The sequence below is a fragment of the Cynocephalus volans genome, chromosome 2 (genome assembly GCF_027409185.1).
Source record: "Cynocephalus volans isolate mCynVol1 chromosome 2, mCynVol1.pri, whole genome shotgun sequence".
NCBI lineage: Eukaryota > Metazoa > Chordata > Mammalia > Dermoptera > Cynocephalidae > Cynocephalus > Cynocephalus volans.
The window spans coordinates 9873627-9894037 of NC_084461.1; the positions used below are offsets into that span (position 1 = coordinate 9873627).

At 47.3% G+C, this 20411-nt stretch overlaps 1 protein-coding gene across 1 annotated transcript in view; it reads left to right on the forward strand.

Annotated features, from left to right (window-relative positions):
* ANKRD33B (ankyrin repeat domain 33B) overlaps nucleotides 1–20411 on the forward strand; it is a 73943-nt gene that overhangs the window by 37513 nt on the left and 16019 nt on the right. The window contains exon 2 of the mRNA XM_063085470.1: nucleotides 12075–12204. Within this exon, the coding sequence (XP_062941540.1) occupies nucleotides 12075–12204 (130 nt within the window). The remainder of the gene's footprint in view (nucleotides 1–12074; nucleotides 12205–20411) is intronic.

Below are 20411 nucleotides of genomic sequence, written 5' to 3' on the forward strand. Positions count from 1 at the left end.
GTGGAATAGAGAAAGGCACACATGGTGTGAGGACAAGGTCCGAGCTCCTTGCTGTTGTAATATGTCCCCTACAGGGCTCTTTCTCATTGAGTAGGGTGTTTTTCATTCCATCTAATTTTCTATATTTTGCTCTTCTAGTTCTGTTTCTTTAAAGTTCTCTGTTGAGCTTTGTATATTCATTGTAAAAATTCCAAGTTTCATTTCAAAAGGATTAAGTGACTAAACGGCCAGAAGAACGTGGAATTGTTATTGACAGTCACTGCATTCAGGTCAACTGTTAGTTAACAGATAGGGTTTTCTGTCATTACTAAATGCTTTTTTAAGGGGCAACTTGTTTTTACAAGTGAAAACCACTCCCAGTTTTGAGAAAACTAGACAAGCTTCTGAGACATAAATAGATTTTATGTGTGTGTGTGTGTGTGTGTGTGTGTGTGTGTGTGTGTGTGTGTATACACATGGCTGGACTCAGAAAGAATACATTTGAACAAAGTAGTTTCATAAAATAACTAACAATCAAGAACCAGAAATCCAACAGGAAGTTTGCAGTGATAATAAAATCCACATTTAATGCAAAATTTAGTCTAAAGGGGAAATTTTTTTGAATTACTGACAACCTTGAATGTATCAAATCCTAATTCTAGGGCTACCAACCCTGCCTTAGAAAGAATTCTCTTGTTTTACATATTTATTTTATTAATTAATGTTTGTCTTATTTCATTATTTAAAATAGTTTATTAGGCATCTCTTTATTCGAAGAAGAAAAGCACGAATAAAAATTTAAATGTCAGTTTTAGCACCACTGCCAATATAACTTTACTTGTATAATTAACACATGTACATCTTGAAAGGACATTGAAACAGATCCAAAATGTTTAATAAAAATTAAAAGGCTCCTCTCTCACAGTACATGCCTTGAAGGTGGCCAGTTATTTCTTATATCTCCTTTCAGAAAAATGAAAGATCTTTTGGGTGCATAGGCATGCAAGAATCATTCACACATTTTAGAAGTTCACACAAAAAGAGATTATATCTTATCCACTGTGCAGATCTGTGGTGGTTATTATTAATTTTTCACTTAACACTTTTCTCTGAAGGAGTTTCCATGTCAGCACCTGCATTACAACCTCATTCCGGTCTCGGATGACATAGTGTCCCATAGCATATACTTGATTAGCAGTCATCTCTTGACATATATTTGGGTTGTTTTCAGGCTTTTGCAGTTACAGATCTTTTATACATCTGTATAAATCTCTTAACATACTTTTCATGTCCCTAAAGTGAATTTCTCAGAGTGGGGTTCTTGCTTGGGCCTACTTTCATTTTCTTTGAGTTTGGTTGTTGCTTTCAGATCTATATTAATCATCCCCAGCCCTGGGACACTGGAGCAGTGGTACTTACCACACTGAAAGGCAACTGTCTTCTTTGAGGTTTCTTGGGACCTCAAGTAATTTCCTTTCTTGTGAGATGAAAAGCTGGAAGCTCACATCATCAAGTGTCAGCCCTCAGTTTAGAGTAAATTGAGCATGGTTCGAGGGAGGAAGGCACTAACACATTTCCGGGGCGTGTGCATTCATTCAACGAATGCTTATCGAGTGTCCTGTGGATGTCAGGTACTGGGGAAACACTTGGAACTTACTGTCCTGTGCGGACTGACATGTGCAAGGGAAGCCAGCACAGTGACAGCATCAGAAAATGGGCATAAAGGGGTTGGAACCATGACTTATAGGAGGATCAGACATGACTAGGCCATGGAGGCTGGGGACAGGGAGGAATGGCACTCACATGCTACCCCCAGCCAGATCCCTGATAGCAGTGGCTCTCTCCTGGGGCAAAATTGCCTCCCAGGGGACTTTTGGCAAGATCTGGAGACATTTTTGGTGTCATACGTGGGGGTTAGAGATGCTACTGGCATCTAGTGGGTAGAGGCCACAGAGACATCTAAACATCCTACAGCACACTGGACAGCCCCCCAGAATAAAGAGTTATCTGGCTCCAAATGTCAGTAGTGCTGTGGTGGAGAGACTGACACAGGCAAGGACCCCGAGCAGGTTCCAGCTCAGGTACATCAGGAGATGCAGAGGAAGTTTCTTTCAGTGCTCCGTATGTGCAGTCGTGGAACTTTGGAAACAACTTAGTGCCTGTCAGTTTGGGAGGAGTGGATGAGTGGCGAGTGAGGGACCCACACGCTGAGACACTAGAGCCGTCATGATGTGTTTGCTCATCATTTGAGTAAATCTCACGTCCAGCGCTGGTGAATACACTTAGTTTTGGCTCACGTGTACACGGAAATCCCATTTTGTTTAATATTTAAAATACAAGACGGTGCTCTGTTCTGAATGTATTGCTCATGCATACATGCGTGTGTAATAAAAACTCAAAAGCAGAATCAGGGAGGGTACACATCAGCGTCTAATAGTGGCTGCCTGTGGGGGGAGGCCAGAGGAGGAGGAGGATCCAAAGAGGGATTTCAACTCCTTCTGGAATGTTCATTTCTTTAAAAATTTGAAGCACTTATGACAAAATATTAACCTTTGTTAATGTAGCCAATGAAGACACGGGTGTTTGTTATATTAATTACTTTCTATTTTACTTTTCTCTATGTTTGGAATTTTTTGCATGATAAACACTTATACACGCATAGCAAAGAGCACTGCAGGAACAGAGGCTGCTGAGTTAAAGCAGTTCGTCAGGGGTTGTCCCTGTTTCTCTTTGGTTCAAATGTTTTTCCCCAGCGTTGACTATTGGTAAGTGTCTTTTATGGAATGTTCTGTGGGATTTGTTACCGTGAGCTGGCTTCAGAGAGGCTGCATGCTGAGGGAATGGTGTGTGTCGTGCGTGCTGGGGCCACACCCTGCAGTGGGTGACCTTTGGGACCTGTTGCTGGCCAGGTGGTCCCCTCCGCCTTGCCCCTGACACCTCTCACCTCTCTGTCCCAGACCTGGACATGACTTTACCCTCCAAACTCCTAACGACTCATCCCAGAAAGTACTCTGGCTCAAGATACTAAAAATCACACTCAGGGAGTGTACTGAAAGGAAAATAGATGTCATATAAATTGCACACAAATCTGAATTCCTGGGGAGACACTTCAGAGAGGACGTTTGCTGTCTGGGCTTTGCAGTTGAGTTCATTTGACAACCCTGTGACTTCCCCGGTCGGGAAGGGTTTGCGTTGTAGGACACCCAGTGCACGGTTTAATGCGCAATGTAGACAAGAGGTGGCGGCTGATGTGCCTGCTTTGTTTTCCCTACAAGCTGCACACGCTGAGGATTCCCTGCCTGACAGGGGGCTTGTCTCAACAACTTCAGTCCACGTTAGGCCCGTGGAAAGGAGTCCCGCCCGCGCAGCTGGGCTCGTAGCTGCTTCACTCACCATTTTTCTATAATGTGTTTAAGTAATAAAACTGGTGTTATGGGATCTTAGAATTTTTAAGACTGTTAAAAAATAACCCTTCCTTTGGAATCTCATTTAAAGAATGGCTTAAGTAGATGGTGTCTTAGTCCATTTGGGCTGCTATAACAGAATACAAGAACCCGGGTGGCTTATAAACATCAGAAACTTCTTTCTCACAGTTCTGGAGGCTGAGAAGTCCATGATCAAGGGCCTGCTTCTGGTTCACTGATGGTGCCTTCTCACTGTGTCCTCACATGGTGGAAGGAGCAAGGGAGCCTCTTCTATAAGAGCCTCTTTTATAGTGGGGACTCTTTTATGAGGGGCTCTAACCCCACTCATGGGGCTCTACCCTCATGACTTAATCACCTCCCAAAGGCCGCATCACTTTTGGGGTTAGGTTTCAATCTGTGAATTTTGGGGGACAGAAGCATTCAGTTCATCGCAGGTGGGGAGAATGTGTCTCCAGAAGACATCCAGATGGGACACTTGGGTCAGTCTTCTGTTCACACTGTGTGTGAGCCTGCACCACCCGTGTGAGGCAGAGCTGGTGAGCCCACCCCTCCCAGGGGACTCTTCCCGCTGTGCCACTGTGGCCAAGTGGTATAATTGGTGTTTATCCTGGATTCCCAACCTCATCCCCAGTGGAATATTCTTTTCATAGACCCCAGAGATTTTAATTCGCATTGTTTTAAAACATCCTGAGATTACTGAAACTATACCCAGAACACTTTATGCAACACTTTACTCCCCTGCCCAGGACTCCTTAATAGCACTGTGCTGTCTTCAGCATCAAGGCAGAAGTTTTCTGCTCCAGTCTCGTCTTCCTGTCTTCTTATTACACACACGCGAGCAGCGATTCACGGCTGGCTTTCAGAAATACAGTGGATCTTTAGAGAACCAGAATTTTTACATTTTTTAATAAAGCCACATAGACATTTCCCGCAGCTGTCGACGGTCTCATCATGGTGTTTTATACAAACGGACTTCCAAATAACTGAAGTTTATTCTCTTGGTTCTGAATTTTAAAACAGTTGTACTAGGAATGATGGAATTTGTCCTCACAGCTGACCATGGGTAATATCCTTTTTCTTCTGGACGATCAGGATAACGACTGTGGCTGTTACTGCGCCATATGTACCCTCTGGCCACGGGGTTCATACGTGCTTGCTGGTGTCTCTGGCTGCTCCCCTGGCTGTTTCCAGCTCTCGTTTTTCCTGCTGACTCTTCTGGGCCTGACACTGCACCTGCCTCTCCTCCTCCCTTCACAGACTGTTCTTTCTTCAGTTGTTTACAGTGGCTGTTGTAAAAGTATTTCCTAATGAGAACGTTGTTAATGTAAACATTGTGTTTGCTTACTTTTGTTTTACTGTGGGTTAAAATGATGTAAGCATCTCATGAATACAGCTTTGTTTTTCAAGAATTCTAACTGTATAGAAACATACAGGATCAAAAGTGAAAGTATTTCTTCCAAACTTTTTCTTCCCCACCCACCCTGTATTAGTCTTGTCAGGGGTCTCCAGAGAAATAGTGTATGTGTGTGTATATACATATACAGAGAGAAAGAGAGATTGGTTTTAAGGAATTGTCTTATGTGAGTGTGGGGGCTGGAAAATCCAAAATCTGGAGACCCAGTTGCAGTTCGAGTCTGAAGGCGAACGTCTTCTTACCTGCGGAGGGGCTCAGTCTTTTTTCTCTCAAGGCTTTCATCTGATTGGATGAGGCCCAACCATGATAAGGAAGGTAATCTGCTTTACTCAGAGTCTACTGATTTAAATGTCAATCTCATCTTAAGAAAACGCCTTCACAGAAACATCTAGAATAATGACTGACCAAATATCTGGATACTGTGACCTGGCCAAATTAACACATGAAATAAATAATCCTTAAACCTCCTATTCCCTTCCTTGTATCCTTAATATTTTGGTGTGATCTTTCTAGATGTTTTCTATGCATTTTCCCAGTGTGTGTGTGTGTGTGTGTGTGTGTGTGTGTGTGTGTGTGTGTGTGTGTGTGTGTGTGTGTGTGTGTGTGTTTGTGTGTGTGTGTGTATGTGTGGAGAACTTTAATACACATAGACGGTGATTATCTTTCTCTCCCCCCTTTAATTCACTGATATAATAAGTGATGTTACTAGATTTCTAAATGTTATATCATTCTTTCTTCTTGCAATGAAGGGGGTTCTAGTTTGCTTGTTTTCACTTTCTGATGCAGAAACGCTTACAATTTTTAAGCAGAAATATCTCAACTTTTTTTGTTGTTCCAACTTTTCTACTGTGCATAAGCTTTGAAAGTTAGGATTGTGTCTTGAGGACTCGAAATTTCCAGCTGAGTTCCAAATGGGGTCTGCCACTCATAGGTAGCTTACTTATTTTTTTTTATTAATGATATTTTTATTTTCATGAGTACTTTTTTTGTAATATAAAAAATAAGTTATTTGTGGCTTCAGGGACCACCTGCAAGTGGGCTTCTGTCGACTGAGCAAGTAGACGATGTCTGCATTTGTGACAAGTTTTAATTACAGTTTGTCTTAGGAGACCGTGATCAGGGGCTGCCAAAGACTGTAGTCCTCCTTCCACTTACCTGTTGGGGACACCGAGACTCTCCAGCTGAAACAGAGATTTTAAACTGCAGTTTAACGTTAGTTTTATACCTGAAAATGTCTTTTCCCACAGATCTCCAGCAGGGAAGGGATAAAGACGATGATTTTTTGTTTATTTGTTTTGTTTCGTTTTTCTGACTGGTAAGGGGATCACAATCCTCCACACGGTGTTGTCTGCACCACGCTCAGCCAGTGAGCGCACCGGCCATCCCTATATAGGATCCGAACCTGCGGCCTCGGCTCTACCAGTGCCACACTCTCCGGAATGAGCCACAGGGCCGGCCCTAAAGATGATGATTTTTAATAGTAATGTAAGTCTGTGTGGGAAGACTAGAGTCACTGCTTCTGTGTCTGGTACCATTGTATCCTGAACCCTCGAGTTCAGTTATTTCTTTGCTTGTCTGGTTATCTTCATTGCTGAGCAAAGATTATGCTCACATTTCCAAGGCTGCTATCAGCAGAGGCCTGCTGCCCGTTTCGGGAAGTCTAACCTTAGATGGCTGCAGGAGTGTGACGAGGGAGGGGGGGCCTCTGTTTCCAGAACAGACCCCCTCACTGGTCGGGGTAGGAAAGAGTGGAGGAGAGGGTGGTCCTGAAAGAGGAAGCTAATTCAAGAGCAGGTACTTCAGGAGCCCTTGAGCACATCCCTCTCTTATCCACCAGTGGGAATTCTTCCTTTGAACCGGAGTCCTTGAGTAAAGGCTGGTGTCAGAGCTGGCCAAGATGGAAGCCATTTGGGACCTTTCTGAAGGGCAGGTTTGCAATATATGTCAGAAGCTTTCACAATGCCTATTTCCTGCAACCCAGAAATACTACTTCTGAGATTATCTCCTGAGGAAATAAGGAATTGTACGCACAAAGCCTTAGCTCTGGGGATTTTCCTTGCAGGTTTCTCACAAAAGAGGAAAATGAAAAACAAATTATCTTAGTGTGCAAGAGTAGGGATTTGTTGGACTGGCCAGTTAGCCCAGTTGGTTAGAGCATGGTGCTATAACACCAAGGTCAAGGGTTCAGATCCCCTCACCAGCCAGCTACCAAAAAAAAGCGTAGGGATTTGTTGAATAACTACAATTCTACCACACATAGAATATAATACTCTATATCCAGTAGAAAGTTTGACACAGAGGTACTTTTATTGATGTGGAAAGACAGTGCTGATATATTCCTGACTGATACACACGGCAAGTAATCCTATTTTAGTTTAAAGGAAAGTGTATGTGTGTATGTGTGTGTACGAGAGATTGTGTGTCTGGGATATCATTTTTTTCTCCTCTATGATTGTGGATTTTTTCCCTGCAGTATATATGAGCTACTTGTGTAATTATATAAAAAGGAAGAGGATACACTGTGTTCAATATGCATTGTTTATAATAAGTCAGGGAATTGTAGGATACTGGAGAAGTGCTTCCATTCCAAGCAGAAAGTGAAATTTGGGAGCTCACAGGGTGGAATTGCAAGTTTTCTGACTCATTTCTGCAATGGGTAGCTGCCAAGTGAGCTGGGGGAATGCAGGTGTTGGTGGCAAGTGAACTCTTTAGTTACTAGAGAAACTGAAAACCTCCGCAGCTTGGAAGTAGCCTCTGCCTGCTGCTCACTCGTGCTCTTTCCTCTTTAAATTAGATTATTGTGAAACATTTCTCTCTATAGATAGAATGACCTATTTCAAAGAATGCATAAAGCAGATATATTAAGTAGTCTTTACCATAGTCACAATTATCAAGTTGATTATGCTGTGGTATGGATGTCAGTGTTAAAAAAACCAATGGTATTCTCTAGCACTTAAAAAATGTGAACCGTCTGGTTAGCTCACTTGGTTAGAGCATGGTGCAGATAACACCAAGGTCAGAGGCTCAGATCTCTGTACCAGGCAGCCATCCTAAACACAAAAAGATAAAAATGTTAATATTTGTGATGTAATATTCCCTTGGGAGGACAACTGAGGGCCTGATTGAGATAAGCAGGTACAGTTGCTCATGCCTTCTCTTTGTTCCATGAATAATTGTTAAGAATGGGTTTGGACCACCATGGGGCTGCTCTGAAATCAAAATTTGCACCCCCCATGCAGTGGTGGGTGTGGCTTGCAGCACTGAGAGTCACTGGATCTTTACTCTGGATCTCAGATTCTTCTCCTGGGTTGAATTTTTAGCATCTCACTGTGTGCACATGTATGGGGAGGCTAATCTGAGTCTTGGGCTGTTCTCCTTTGTTACAAGGTGTCTTGGTCAACTTGGGCTGCTGTAACAAAACACCATAGACTGTGTGGCTTATAAATAACAGAAATTTATTTCTCCCGGTTCTGGAGCTGCAAGTCTGAGATCAAGGTGCTGGCGAGGTTGGGTTCTGGTGAAGGCCCCCTTCCTGGTGGCAGAGCACCAACTTCTGGTTGTGTCCTCACGTGGTGGGAAGAGGAGGAAGACTAATCCCTTCATGAGGCTCCACCCCCTTGGCCTAATCACTTCCCAAAGGCCCCGCCTCCTCAGACCGTCACATGGGGGTTAGGAGTTCAACGTATGAATGCTGGGGGACACAAACGTTCAGTTCATGACCCAAGGAGGTGCCATTGGCCCTTTAGGCAAAGCCTTCTGGGGACAAAGGAGTGCCACCTTCGACCTTGTGTTTGTGCTTTCTTCTTCTTTGGCATCTGCCTGATACAATTTTCTCCAAGTGTGTGTGTGCATGTTGGGATGCCACACCTGGGTGTTTGGCCTGTGCAATGTCAGAGGACAGTGTGGGGTCCCTGCTACCAATGACCGACTGAACGGGTAAAAGTAAGACCCGGTTCTGTTATTCCTCAGACCCCTGGGGAGTGCTGCAGTGTTCCAAAGGGACACAGTCCTTACCTTTGAATTCGAAGGTGGAAAAACCTGCTAATGCCCAGCCCTGACCTAAGTGTGAATCTAACATCCAAAAGGGTTTTTAATAACATTCGGTTAATATGGCTAATGAATGAGGTAGGAGTCTTTCCATTGCAACCAGCAGAAAACCCAATTTAAATTAGCTTGGGCTACCTCCTTATTCAAAAACGAAAACAAAGACAAACCAAAATCCTCAAACAAGAACAAAATAAGTGGGGTGGGGAGAGGTTATTGGCTCACACAACTGCAAAGTCCAGAACCATCATGACAGGTGAGGCGTGATCCAGCTGCTCACGCAGGGCCCCCAGGACTGGTTTCTCTGTGTTTCCACTCTGCCTGCCTCAGTGGGAGCTCTGTCCTCAGGCTTCAGGTCAGCTCCGGGGCAGCAACAGCCCTGTCCCTCCTAAGAGCACGAGGGCTTCTTCCCATCCCACCATCCAGAGCAAAGGTGGCTCTTCCTGCAGCACCCGCGCAGTCTCTCATTGGCCCAGCTAGGTCACACGCCTCTCCCTGGACCAATCGCTGCTCTCAGAGGATGGGAGAGGTGATTGGCTCAGAGCCCAGGAACCGGGATGGCCCGTGCCACTGGGACTGTGTGGCTGAGCAGAGGAGGATGAATTCGCAGAGAAGAGACAAGCTGTGTCGTCTTGAGAGAGGATGAATACTGGAGGCCAAAACAAATACCCAGTATGGCCCTTGTTGAAATCTGTCCTGTAATTAAGTTAAAAGTGACACAAAGTCAGTTAAAAAGAGAAGCTGTCCTTGTGCACCAAGGGGGTCATTGTTCGCCATCCTAGAAGGAAGCACAACATGCTTATGTGCGGGTTGTGCACATTGTCCTTCCCAGCTCGGCTCAACGCTTCCCGGGGACCAGGAAACTGTTAGCTTCAGACAGCAGACACGCACTGTCTCACGGTTCTGCAGGCCAGAAGTCCGACGTCAGGGTGTCGTGGGCAGGCCACGCTCTCTCTGAAACTTGCAGAGCAGCATCCTTCCTGGCCTCTTCCAGCTCTGGTGGCTGCTGGCCGTCCCCGGCGTTCCTTGGCTTGTAGATGCATCGCTCCCCTCCCTGCCTCTGTCTTCACATGGCCTTTTCCCCGTGTCGCCCTCTCCTCTACTTATAAGGACACCGGTCATTCTGGATTAGGGATTCACTCTCCTCCTGTCTGACCTCATCTTAACTAATTGCATCTGCGATGACCTTGTTTCTAGAAGGTCCCATTCTGAGGATCTGGTGGTTAGGACTTCAACATGTCTTTTGGGTGGGGGTGGGGGGGACATAGATCAATCAGTAAGAGAAAACTTCCCGGGGAAGCCTCAGGGAGTCGTTAATAGATTCTGTACTTATTTTTGACTGAAAGGCCAGATTGGCTGCACGCTCGTGGCCCCGCTGGCTTTATGATGGAGTTGCTTGTCTCACTGAAGCCTTCTGATGGACCCTGCAAAGAGTGGGCTGTGGCTAAGGGCCTGGTGGGAAGTGGAGACAGGGAAAGCCCAGGAACCTGCCACTGATGGGGATGGATTTGTTCCCACTGGTATGACCTGTGGCTGCCCTCTGTCCCTTGTAGCTGATGGGCAAGCCCTGGGCCAGTGCTGGGATTTAAAGGCCAATGTCCAGCTTTGCATTTGGCTCCCTGCGTCCCTCACCAAGTGACCTCAGACAAGTTCTTTAACTGTGAGCTGCAACTTCTATCCTAGAAAAGTGAAGTGACAAGTCTGTTCTCCAAGGGTTGCTGTGATGGAACTTCCGGGAGTGGAATGTCATGCCTGGCAGCCAGCAGAGGCTTCCTCATGCCGTCTATTGATGCTGCCATCAGGAGCCCCGTGCAGGATGATGGACCTCAGCTGTCTCCTCTCTCATGCACCTGCCATCATGGAAAAGGCTTGGGCTCCTGGGATGGACCCTGCTGTCCTCTTATTCAACAGATCCTGGAGCACTTCCAATTGCAATCACCCTGCTAGGATCAGGGGACCAAGGACAATAAGGCCACCTCTGGTTAAAGTGGCTCATGGAGTCTATGTCAGCCATGACAGATTTGTTGGAGATCCCAGATATTAATATTATAATGTTAATGATTCATGATTTGGTAAAAATTTTACTAGTATATCTCCAAAATCAGCAATCAGCTGCAGCTTGGACCTCTCTCCACAACACCGTGCTGATGTCCTCCTCTCCACCTGACACCTCCTCCTGTCTGTCTAAGGACAGTCTCAGTGCTGAAGTCTGCACACCCGTCTCTCCCCAGCACCTGCTCTGCCCAGCATCCCATCCATCACATTTGATAGCAACTGCATCCGCCCTGTTGCTCAGGATAAAACTTTGGGGTCATCTTGGACTCTCCCTTTCTCTCGCACCCCACGTGCACTCTAACAGCACACCTGTCATCACAAGATACCCAGACTCCAGACACGCCTCCCACCCATGGCCCTCCCTGGTGTGGCCACCAGCCTCGCCTGCCTGGCTTCTGCAGTAGCCACCTGCCCGCTGGTCTCCCTGCGTCCACCCACCCTGCTGTCCTAGAGCCTGTTTCCCACCCAGCAGCCAGACTAGATGCAGATGACTGACGACTGACTGCACGAAATGACCCCCATCTCACTCAGAGGAAACTGCGGTCCTCACCGTGGCCCCAAGGCGCTCTGCTGCCTCTCTTGGGTCACTCCCCACCTTCTCACTCTGCTGCAGCCCCGCTGGCCGCCTGCCATCCCCTGGATGGACTGGGCATGGTCCTGACTTGGGGCCTTTGCTCTTGCCATTTCTCTGGCCTGGGTTCCCCCCCATTTCCCCTTTGCTTATTCCTGCACCTCCTTCATAGCTGAGCCCCCACGTCACTTCTCCTGAGCCCGCCCCGAGCACCTGTCCGATAGGGATCCACGTCCCGCCCAGCAACACGACCTCCCTCACCCCGTCCTGCTGTCTGCCACGTGCTGTCACACGCGCTCTGTATTTGTGCCCTTCCCTCCCATGACAAGGCCGGCCGCCAGGGGCAGGGGTCTGGGCTGTTCACCGACGTTTCCCACGCCTGGGCCTCACGCTGAGTCTGAGCTTAATAAACGTGTGAGAATGAACGAGTGGCTGGCTTGCTCTAGGCGGAGGTCGAGAACTGGGACTCGGGGTCCTCATTACATTAGTCCAGCCCCTGGAGGACAGGGAGTGTCCCTGGGGGACCCATTGCTGACTGACGATGCTCCGTCTGCCCCTCTGACCCGCTTCCCCTCTTCATTTCTAGACTGGCCTTATTGTCGCCTGCTACCACGGCTTTGTGGATGCTGTGGTGGCTTTAGCAGAGTGCCCCCACGTTGACGTCAACTGGCAGGACAGCGAGGGGAACACAGCCCTAATCACAGCCGCACAGGCAGGTAAGAGCTGGCTTCCCTCCCCTCCCAGAGCTGGGCAGCTGGGCTCCTGCACGCAGGCTCGGCTCATGAGTGTGGTGCAGGGAGGATGGAGATTGATTGGGAATCACGTGCTGCTTCCACAAGGTGCGAGGCAAGGGCGGATCGGTGTGAGTGCACGTTCTCTGCACATTCAGGACACTGTGGAGTTTGCCTGCTGGTGCAGGAGTCAGCACGGGCAGGTCGAGCTCCAGTACTGACCTAAGGCTTTGAATGTGATGCTGTACTGGAGACCTAGACTCCTCACCGCCTCACCTAGAGCGTTGCACCCCTCCCAGCTCTCCAGGATGGGGGCGGCATGATGCTGGCAGACCCACTGGGGGAAGAGACACTGTCACTTGTTTTAGTGACAATCACTGTATAAAAGTAGGCGTATTTAGGTGACCTTGCATTTTACAAGTAGATTTGAAGAAATGCCAGGAACTACTTTCTGAGAGCTGCAGAGTATCAGTGTAAGAAGGAAAGACTAAATTAGTGAGAGTCAATGTGTACCCAGGTCTGTGTCCTTCAGCCCATCACGGTCATCTTGAGAGGCTGGTACTTTTGGCAATATTGCCAAGTGCATGTGGCTCTCCACTACTAGAACTGGATTCAGATTTTTTTTTTTTTAAAGATGACCAGCAAAGAAATCCCAGCCCTTGACTTGGTGTTGTCAGCACCACGCTCTTCCAAGTGAGCCAACTGGCCATCCCTATATAGGGATCCGAACCCACGGCCTTGGTGCCATCAGCATCACACTCTCCCAGGTGAGCCACGGACTGGCCCTCAGATGTTTATTGAAACAAACATGAAAGCTCTGCCTGTCCCTTCATAATCATTCTTCATTTGTAGCTGTGGTCTTGACCAGTTTTATAACTGAGCCCTTTCAAAATACTTGGCTTCTAAAGATTGTATCTGTTTGATAAAACAATCTCCCTTAAATTGTAGTGCCCTGGGAGATCTAGGCCAAGCTGGCAGTCACATCCACCTGTCCTGGACGATGTTATCATAAGACCGTTTTTACTTAGAAGCAGTCAGGCTGGCACCAAAAAGTCACAGACTAACCTAGAATGCTTCTTGTAACTCTTACCATAGATCCCTGCATGTGAGATGTAACCTAGTAACCATCTCAAATCTATATGTCAAGTACAATCAATGAAAAACCTGAAGAAGTAATTAGGCAGGACTGTCCTCTCTCTCTCTTTGATCCTTGCTTGTTCTTGTCGTTATCAAATGCTAAGCCCTGCTGGCCCTCTTCAGAATGTGTTCCTCAGGGTGACCTGACCTATGCGTTTCCTGCTTCTGATTGTCATACTGGCTCAATAAGCTTTATATGCTCGGCCTCAGTTTCTTTTAGGTCAGCATATTTCATCAGTCACTTTCGCAGTTGCAAGCAAAGAAGCTGCCTCTGGCTGAGCCAGGAAGAAAAGACGTTTGTGCATTAAAGGAATGTGGGGTGAAACAGACCCAGGGCCGAGAAGCTGGAGAAAATGCCCCAAACCACACTGTATGCTGACTCTGGTCAGAAAACATCTGCTGCTGCCACCAAAGAGAGACCTCCTCGCCCCTTCTTGCTTCATTAGCCAGCTTGTGTCACAGCCAGCCTGGGAGGATATGATCGGGAGGAGACCAGGGAGGCTGGAAAAGTCAGTGTCTGGCAGTTTCATCCTCCATAGCAGGAGGTGGTCTGTGAACCCTGCTTTTCAATCAAGACACCGTAGGGTGGAGAGTTCCCCAAACTCAGAAAGGGCCAACGACTGCTCTAACACGTGTTCACCTCATCAGGTTTCAGGGCGTGACGCTTTCCCTCCATGGAGGTTTCCAGGTTTTGCAAACCCAGGTCACAACCTCCTGAGCAGCAGGAGTGACTCTCCTGTGTTAGAATTGTACTCAGACAGAGGATACTGTGAGGGGTTTGGTGATCACTCGTTCGTTACCTCCTGTGGGCCAGGCACCCTGTCAGAGACCAGGGATGCAGACCTGAAAGGCAGCTCTGTCCTTGAGTCATTCTCCAGCTCCTGGGATAAAGAGGCACGAAGCCCAGCGCTGCCTGCAGGAACTCTGAAGGAGGGGTGTACCAGGTGCCCCGGGATGGGCACACTCCCTGTAGCCCAGCAGTTCAGGACAGGGTCTCAGAGGAGGGGACCTTGAGATGAGTGCTGAGGAAGTCTGAGGCAGGCCACTGCAGCCAGTGCACCCCAAAGCCATGAGGCCAAGAGGGAGCTTGCCGGGTCTTGGAAATGGCATGGCTTAGGGACAGTGTAGGTTGACGTGGCTGGAGGATGGCGTGCTACAGGAGAAATGGAGAGGTGATCTCATGCAGAAGGCAGTGACCAGATCATCAAGGGTCCAGACGTGGTGCAAAGGAACACATTTGAGTGGTGTGAGGCTGGGCATGTGGTGACCGAGGAGCGAAGGATCCTGGGGGGCCCAGAGGGGTTTCAGGGAGCAGAGAAGGGCCAAGAGCCATGCACACAGGTGTCAGTGGTTGTGATGTGGGCGACGGAGGAGAGGTGAGAGTCTGGGATGGCATTTAGGCTCCAGATGGGACTAACACCAACTGTAGAGGGGGTATAAGTAGAAGAAGAGGGAGTTGGGGAAACATTGGTTCTGTTTTGGCCGTCAGGACTTTGAATGCTGTGAGCCGTTGAAGTAAAGAGGTCTCGATGGCAGGCAGAGAAAACAGAGCTCCAGAACCTGGTCTGTACTGGAAATGCACACGGGGTTTATCAGGAGAGCCGTGGACACGGATTAGGTGTGCCCGGCGTGAGAATGGACGATGGGAAGAGATTCTGTTCTTATGACTTGCAAGAGCTCTTCGTATGTGAGGGGTATTAGCTGTGGTGCATGCCCATGAGGGGCGTTCTGAATTCTTGCCTATTTGAAATGTTATTTTGTATTCACACACAAATAACAACCTGTCTGAATATAAGAACACAGCATCATTTTTCGTCCTTCTTCCACCCACCCTGCTTTCTTCTTTCTTTCGTGTTACAGAGGAATAGGCTGAGACTAGCCTGCCTTTTGCATCTTTGTTAGTACCTGGAAATTTCTCACGCCCCCATCCCTGCAATGGGAAAAAAGAGAAAAAACAAAAGCCCTCACTGTCATATATCTCAGTTCCTTCTCTGGGTGTGTTTTGACTTGCAGTAGGTGTATTTTTACTTTAGGAGCATTGTTCTGTTATCTCGCCTGTTTTTTCTCCCCTTCTCCTGGTATTCCTCTTCCCTGTGGATTAGATCACCTCGTCTTTTCCTCACGATTTTCTTGCATCATTTTTTCCTCTATCCTTTTACTCCAAGTTCGGGGCAAACTTCTCTTATTACCTGATTAATTTGTTTTTCTGCCATTGCTCACTGCTTTCATTAGAGATTTTCAGTTGGCAGGAGAAATTTCCCCCGAAACCTTATTTTGAGAACTTCAGAAAAGTCGGAAGAGAAGTATAACACAGCCTTCCTAAAATCAAGCAGTTGCTGTTCTGCCAGTTTGCTTTCTCTCTTTCTGCTGAGCCATAAGTTGCAGTTACTTGGCCCTAAATACATCAGCATGTGTCTCCTAAAAGCAAGGATGTTCTGGTGCAACACAATATCATTACCATGCCCAAGAAATCTGACATTGACACAATGCAGTTATTTACGCTAAAGCCTATATCACACTTTTCCCAATTGCTCCCAGAATATCCTTTATAGTTTTTGCTGTTGTTGAAATCAGGAATGAACTCGAGCATCACTCGTTGCACTGAGTTCTCACGCCCCTTTCTTCTTTCAGTCCTGAACGGGTGCTGCCTTGTGTGCACGTGAGTAGGGTGGCTTCCTGGGCCGTGACCTGCACATGCCACATGCCTGCGCTTGCAGGGCTCATTCTGGCGTAATGTTCTGCCTTTGCTGTCTCGAAATTTAATAATTTCTCAAGGAGGAGCCCCATGTGTTCATTTTGCACTGGGCTCCCAAAATTATGCATCTGGTCCTGTCAGGAAATTGATGATTTTGAAGAGTCAAGGCCAGTTGTTTTGTAGAAGGTTCCACGATCTGGATTTGTCTGTTAGGTTCTGCCTTTTTGGTGGTTGGCGTGGTGCTTCCTTCACGGGGGCTCCGCCACTGTTCTTGGAGGCTGATAATAAAATATAACACACGATGTCTGGGAAAAACACGTATAAGCAATTACAGGTGACAGTGAGAATCTCTCAGCTCCCCTCTCCCAGCTCTCCCCAGTTCTACTTTCTAGAGGTGGCTGTTAACATTTTGACACCTACCTGGGCTTTCTTCTGTCGTTTTAAAAAAATAAAGATTAGAATTTTTTCTTTTCTTCTTGTTTTTAAGTTTCTTTTTTTCTGGCTTCCATTCTCCTGACGCTGTTGACTGATTTGCTCAAGCTCCATGGGCACCTGCCCTCTTGCCTGCGCCTGGCTCTGACCCCTGGACACCTCCAGGCCCCTGGCTGTGCCCACTGCAGAGGCTGCCCGGCTCTGCCCAAGGCTTTCAGATTGAGATGTTTAGCATGCTTAATTGTTTGGCATCACTTAAAGAATTGCAGATTAAAAAGTGTTTCCTTGTTTGTCTTAATTGCCTCACCATGAGGAAGGAAGCAAAGGATGTTTCCCTAGTTTGTTTCTGAACCTCCTGGGGCTGCCTCTTTCCCTGGGGGCATCGTTACCGTAGAGCCTGCTCTTGACTCGGGGCTGTATCGAGTCACCTGGGCTGGCTAATCTGTACTTTGACACAGACCTGGTAAAAACACAGACTGCCAGGTTCTGACCCTGGACTTTTTCTCAGACTAGGTCCTGGGTGGGGCCTGAGAATGTGTGTCCTCAGGTTCTGGGTGATACTGATGCTGCTGGTCCCGGGACCCCACTTTGAGGACAGAGGCCTCAGAGGTTCTCTTACCAGATGGCAGCTCGGGCCTCCTCTCAGTGGACATTACAGGCCAGGAGAGTCTCAGACCCCAAGTGAGATGTTGTCAGAGAAACACAGCGGCATCAGTACATTAAGGTGAAAATCACGGAGAGCAACTGAGGGTCTGTTCATGACTCTCACGTGCTGCTGTAACAAAAGAGAGGCTGTTCGACCTCAGTAGGGGACGTCCCATTTCAACCCCATCCCATAACCAGTTTCATTTATTGGTGATTCCTTAATTCCAAAAGCTGTCTAGTGCTATGTGCTTGCAGTATAAAATCACTACAGAAGTATTATTAAGAAGAAAGACAAGAGGGAAAGAATGTAGATAGGAAGAAAAGTAGGAAGGAAGGAAGAGGGGGACGGTCCCTCTCGCTCTCCTGGTCACTGCTGTCACAAGCCCACACTCATTGGTTCCAGCTGTGACCACGCCCCAGCTAGTACCTTTCAGACCTCAGCCTCAGTCCTTTTCAGACACACCCGTGTGCACATGTGCTTTTATTTACATGACTAGGATAATTCTGTAGATTGTGGTCTTAGTTTGTTTCACTCGATCTATGTGGGGTCTCTGTGTCCCTCCTCGTGAGTCCCATGTCCTGAGTGTGAGTGTGTGGCTCACGCCCATCCCCGCCCCGGACTTTAAGTTGGGAGGATTGTGTGTGTTTTCTCTCACTGTGGTGGGCCTGGCTCTTAGCACGGTCTTCGGACATGAAGGACTTGCTGAATAAATATTTGCTCTAAAAGAGGACTATCCATTCTATAGAATGGATGAGCCACAGTTTACTTAACCGTGCACAGTTATTGGACCAGGTGGCTTTTGAATTAACCTGTTACAGACAAGGTAGTAGCGAGGTCTTTGAGTCTGGGCGTGCGTTTGTGAGGAGAGAGTGTCATTTGGGAGGCAGTTGAGTGGCACGTGTGCTGAGGGCACCGAACTGAGGCGTTGATGAAGGGACTGTCCATTAAGGGGGCAGAGTAAAGGGAACCAGTGTTGAAAGGGTTGAGAGGAGGGACCCTGCAGAGAGTGACCCAGGTCAGGAAGGCTGCCTCTCAGGAGCTGTGACCTGCAGCCTCGGCCAGAACCACGGCCAGGGCCTGGGGTGGGAGGTGGGTGGGAGGCAGGGCTCCTGTTGGAGCCAAACCCAAAACTTCAGGGGTAGGAAGCCAGGCAGGTGCAAGTGGTGGAGTTCAGCTTCTTCCCAGGCCAAAAGCAGGACGAAGAAAGAAACAGAAGAAATGCACGGATACGTTCTTAGAACGGAAGTGCTTCATCTAAGGGCACACACATTGTAAAAGTACCTAGTTGCCCAGTGGACTATAGAAAAAGCTGTACCAATTTATACTTTCCACTGAATGCCCAAGAGTGTTCTTGCCAGCCTGGCTAAGACCAGTCTTTTAAGTGTTTGCCAACTCGAAATGGACATTTCTTGTTTTCAGCTGCATTCCCCTGTTCTCATTTGAGCCCAGCATCTGCTAGGATGCTTTTGGCTTCCACAGTGAGGGAATGGCCTCCTCTTGCAACACAGCTCGTCTGACGGCAACAGCTGGGATGATGACAGGACCAGGGCCGGCTTCTCAGAAACGCTCTCAACTTTTCTCTCACAGTCCCGATGTGGGCTCCGGCAGTTCTAAGCAGGACGGCGTCACGTTGCAACACTCAGGGGCTCAGGGAAGAGGAGCAACTCCCTGTCTGTGTCCCTTTTTATAAGATAGGAAAACATTTCCAGAAGCTTCCTACAGTTTTGTTGATGTCTCACAAGCCAAGGTTGCCTGTGCCCAAACAAGTCGCTGGCAAGGGCAGTGGAACAACCAAAATTGACTTGGTCCTGTCAATATTCACCCCACGCAGAGTCAGTGCTGTTAAGCAGAATTGGAAAGCAACTGTGTGTTCATACTATTTGATACGGCAACTGAGTTGTTTGTCTGGGAGCTGGGAATTCCAGCTTTCAACAGGACTCGGCCTTTGTGAATATAAATAGGACTCAAATGCCTCAATCTGCCTTTTGGGTGTTCTCTAAAAAGTCTAACCTCCTTGGATATTTAATGCATAATAAAAATACAGCCAAATCTGTATTAGGCCTTTACAATGGAGAGAATGTATAAAAATAAATTTTCATGTAATCCCTAAATCTCATTTAGCCAGTAATTTCAATTTCCACCACACCTCTTCTAACAGAAATAAAGGAAACTAACCACAGAAATGACTAGTAAGTCCCATGGATAGAGTTTTGTGCTTCTTTGTTCCTCTCTAACAGAATGACGTGAGTATGGCGAGGTGAGAAAATGCCAGGGGTCTCCTGAACTGCTGGTAATAGAGTTGGTGGAGCTTGTTTGGGTATAGGTGACCTCTGATGTGTCCTTGCACCTTGTTAGTCCTTGAACTTATTTTTTAGATTCTGAAGGGAATGCACTGAGAGCCAGCTGGGCATCGTTCGTATTAGAGGCTGCCCTGGGCAGAGTGGCAGGAAGACTCCTGGTTGGCTGTGGCTCCTGAGCAGGAATCGGGGAGGGTCCCAGTTCAGAGGAGAATTTAAGGCCTGGTTGGAACTCAGGATAAATGCCTCTTCATTTGATTGATCTTATTTTATTATTACTACACATGATCATGATGTTAGTCTGACCTCGTTGCAATCTTCATGGTCTTTCGAAGTGCTTTGTTTTTTCTCAGTTTGTACTGTTTCAGATAAGAAATTAGAACTTGGGGAGCCTCCAGTTTCCTAAGAGTGACTTGCTTTTTCCTGTAAGCGCCGGTATTCTGAGCCGTTCTGACCGGCTGCAGCAATGCCAGCCCCTGCCCTGGCTGGGCAGGAGGAGCCTGGGCCTGCTCTGCAGCCTGCCTGGCCCGCAAACAGAGGCGAGACCAGGTGCTGCCTCCCGGACAGCTAGCCCTGCTGCTCTGTCCGCATTTTCCCTCTGCTGGGTAAGAATTCCTGGGACAGCCTGTTTGCACCTTCATGGTGGTGGTATATAACATTTCTGAAGTCGACAGTTCCCCCTACTGGCCTGGTGTGAGAACTGTTTTGAGTACCTGAAATCAAACCAGTCAAGAATTCAGACAACCCAAATTCTGAACCATTTTTCCATTTTTAGAGCAGCTGCATTTATCCTCTGCGCTCTTGCTTTGAATGAAGAATATGCATCTCAGTTGTTCCTGTGTTCTTAGTGATAGCAAGATTCTTAGCCCATAATTGGCATTCAAGAAAATGCTAAATGAATCAATAACTAATAATTGTGATATCCACTTAATTTTAGATGACATGGGTTATGGCTTGATAATTAGAGACCTTTTAATAAATGAAC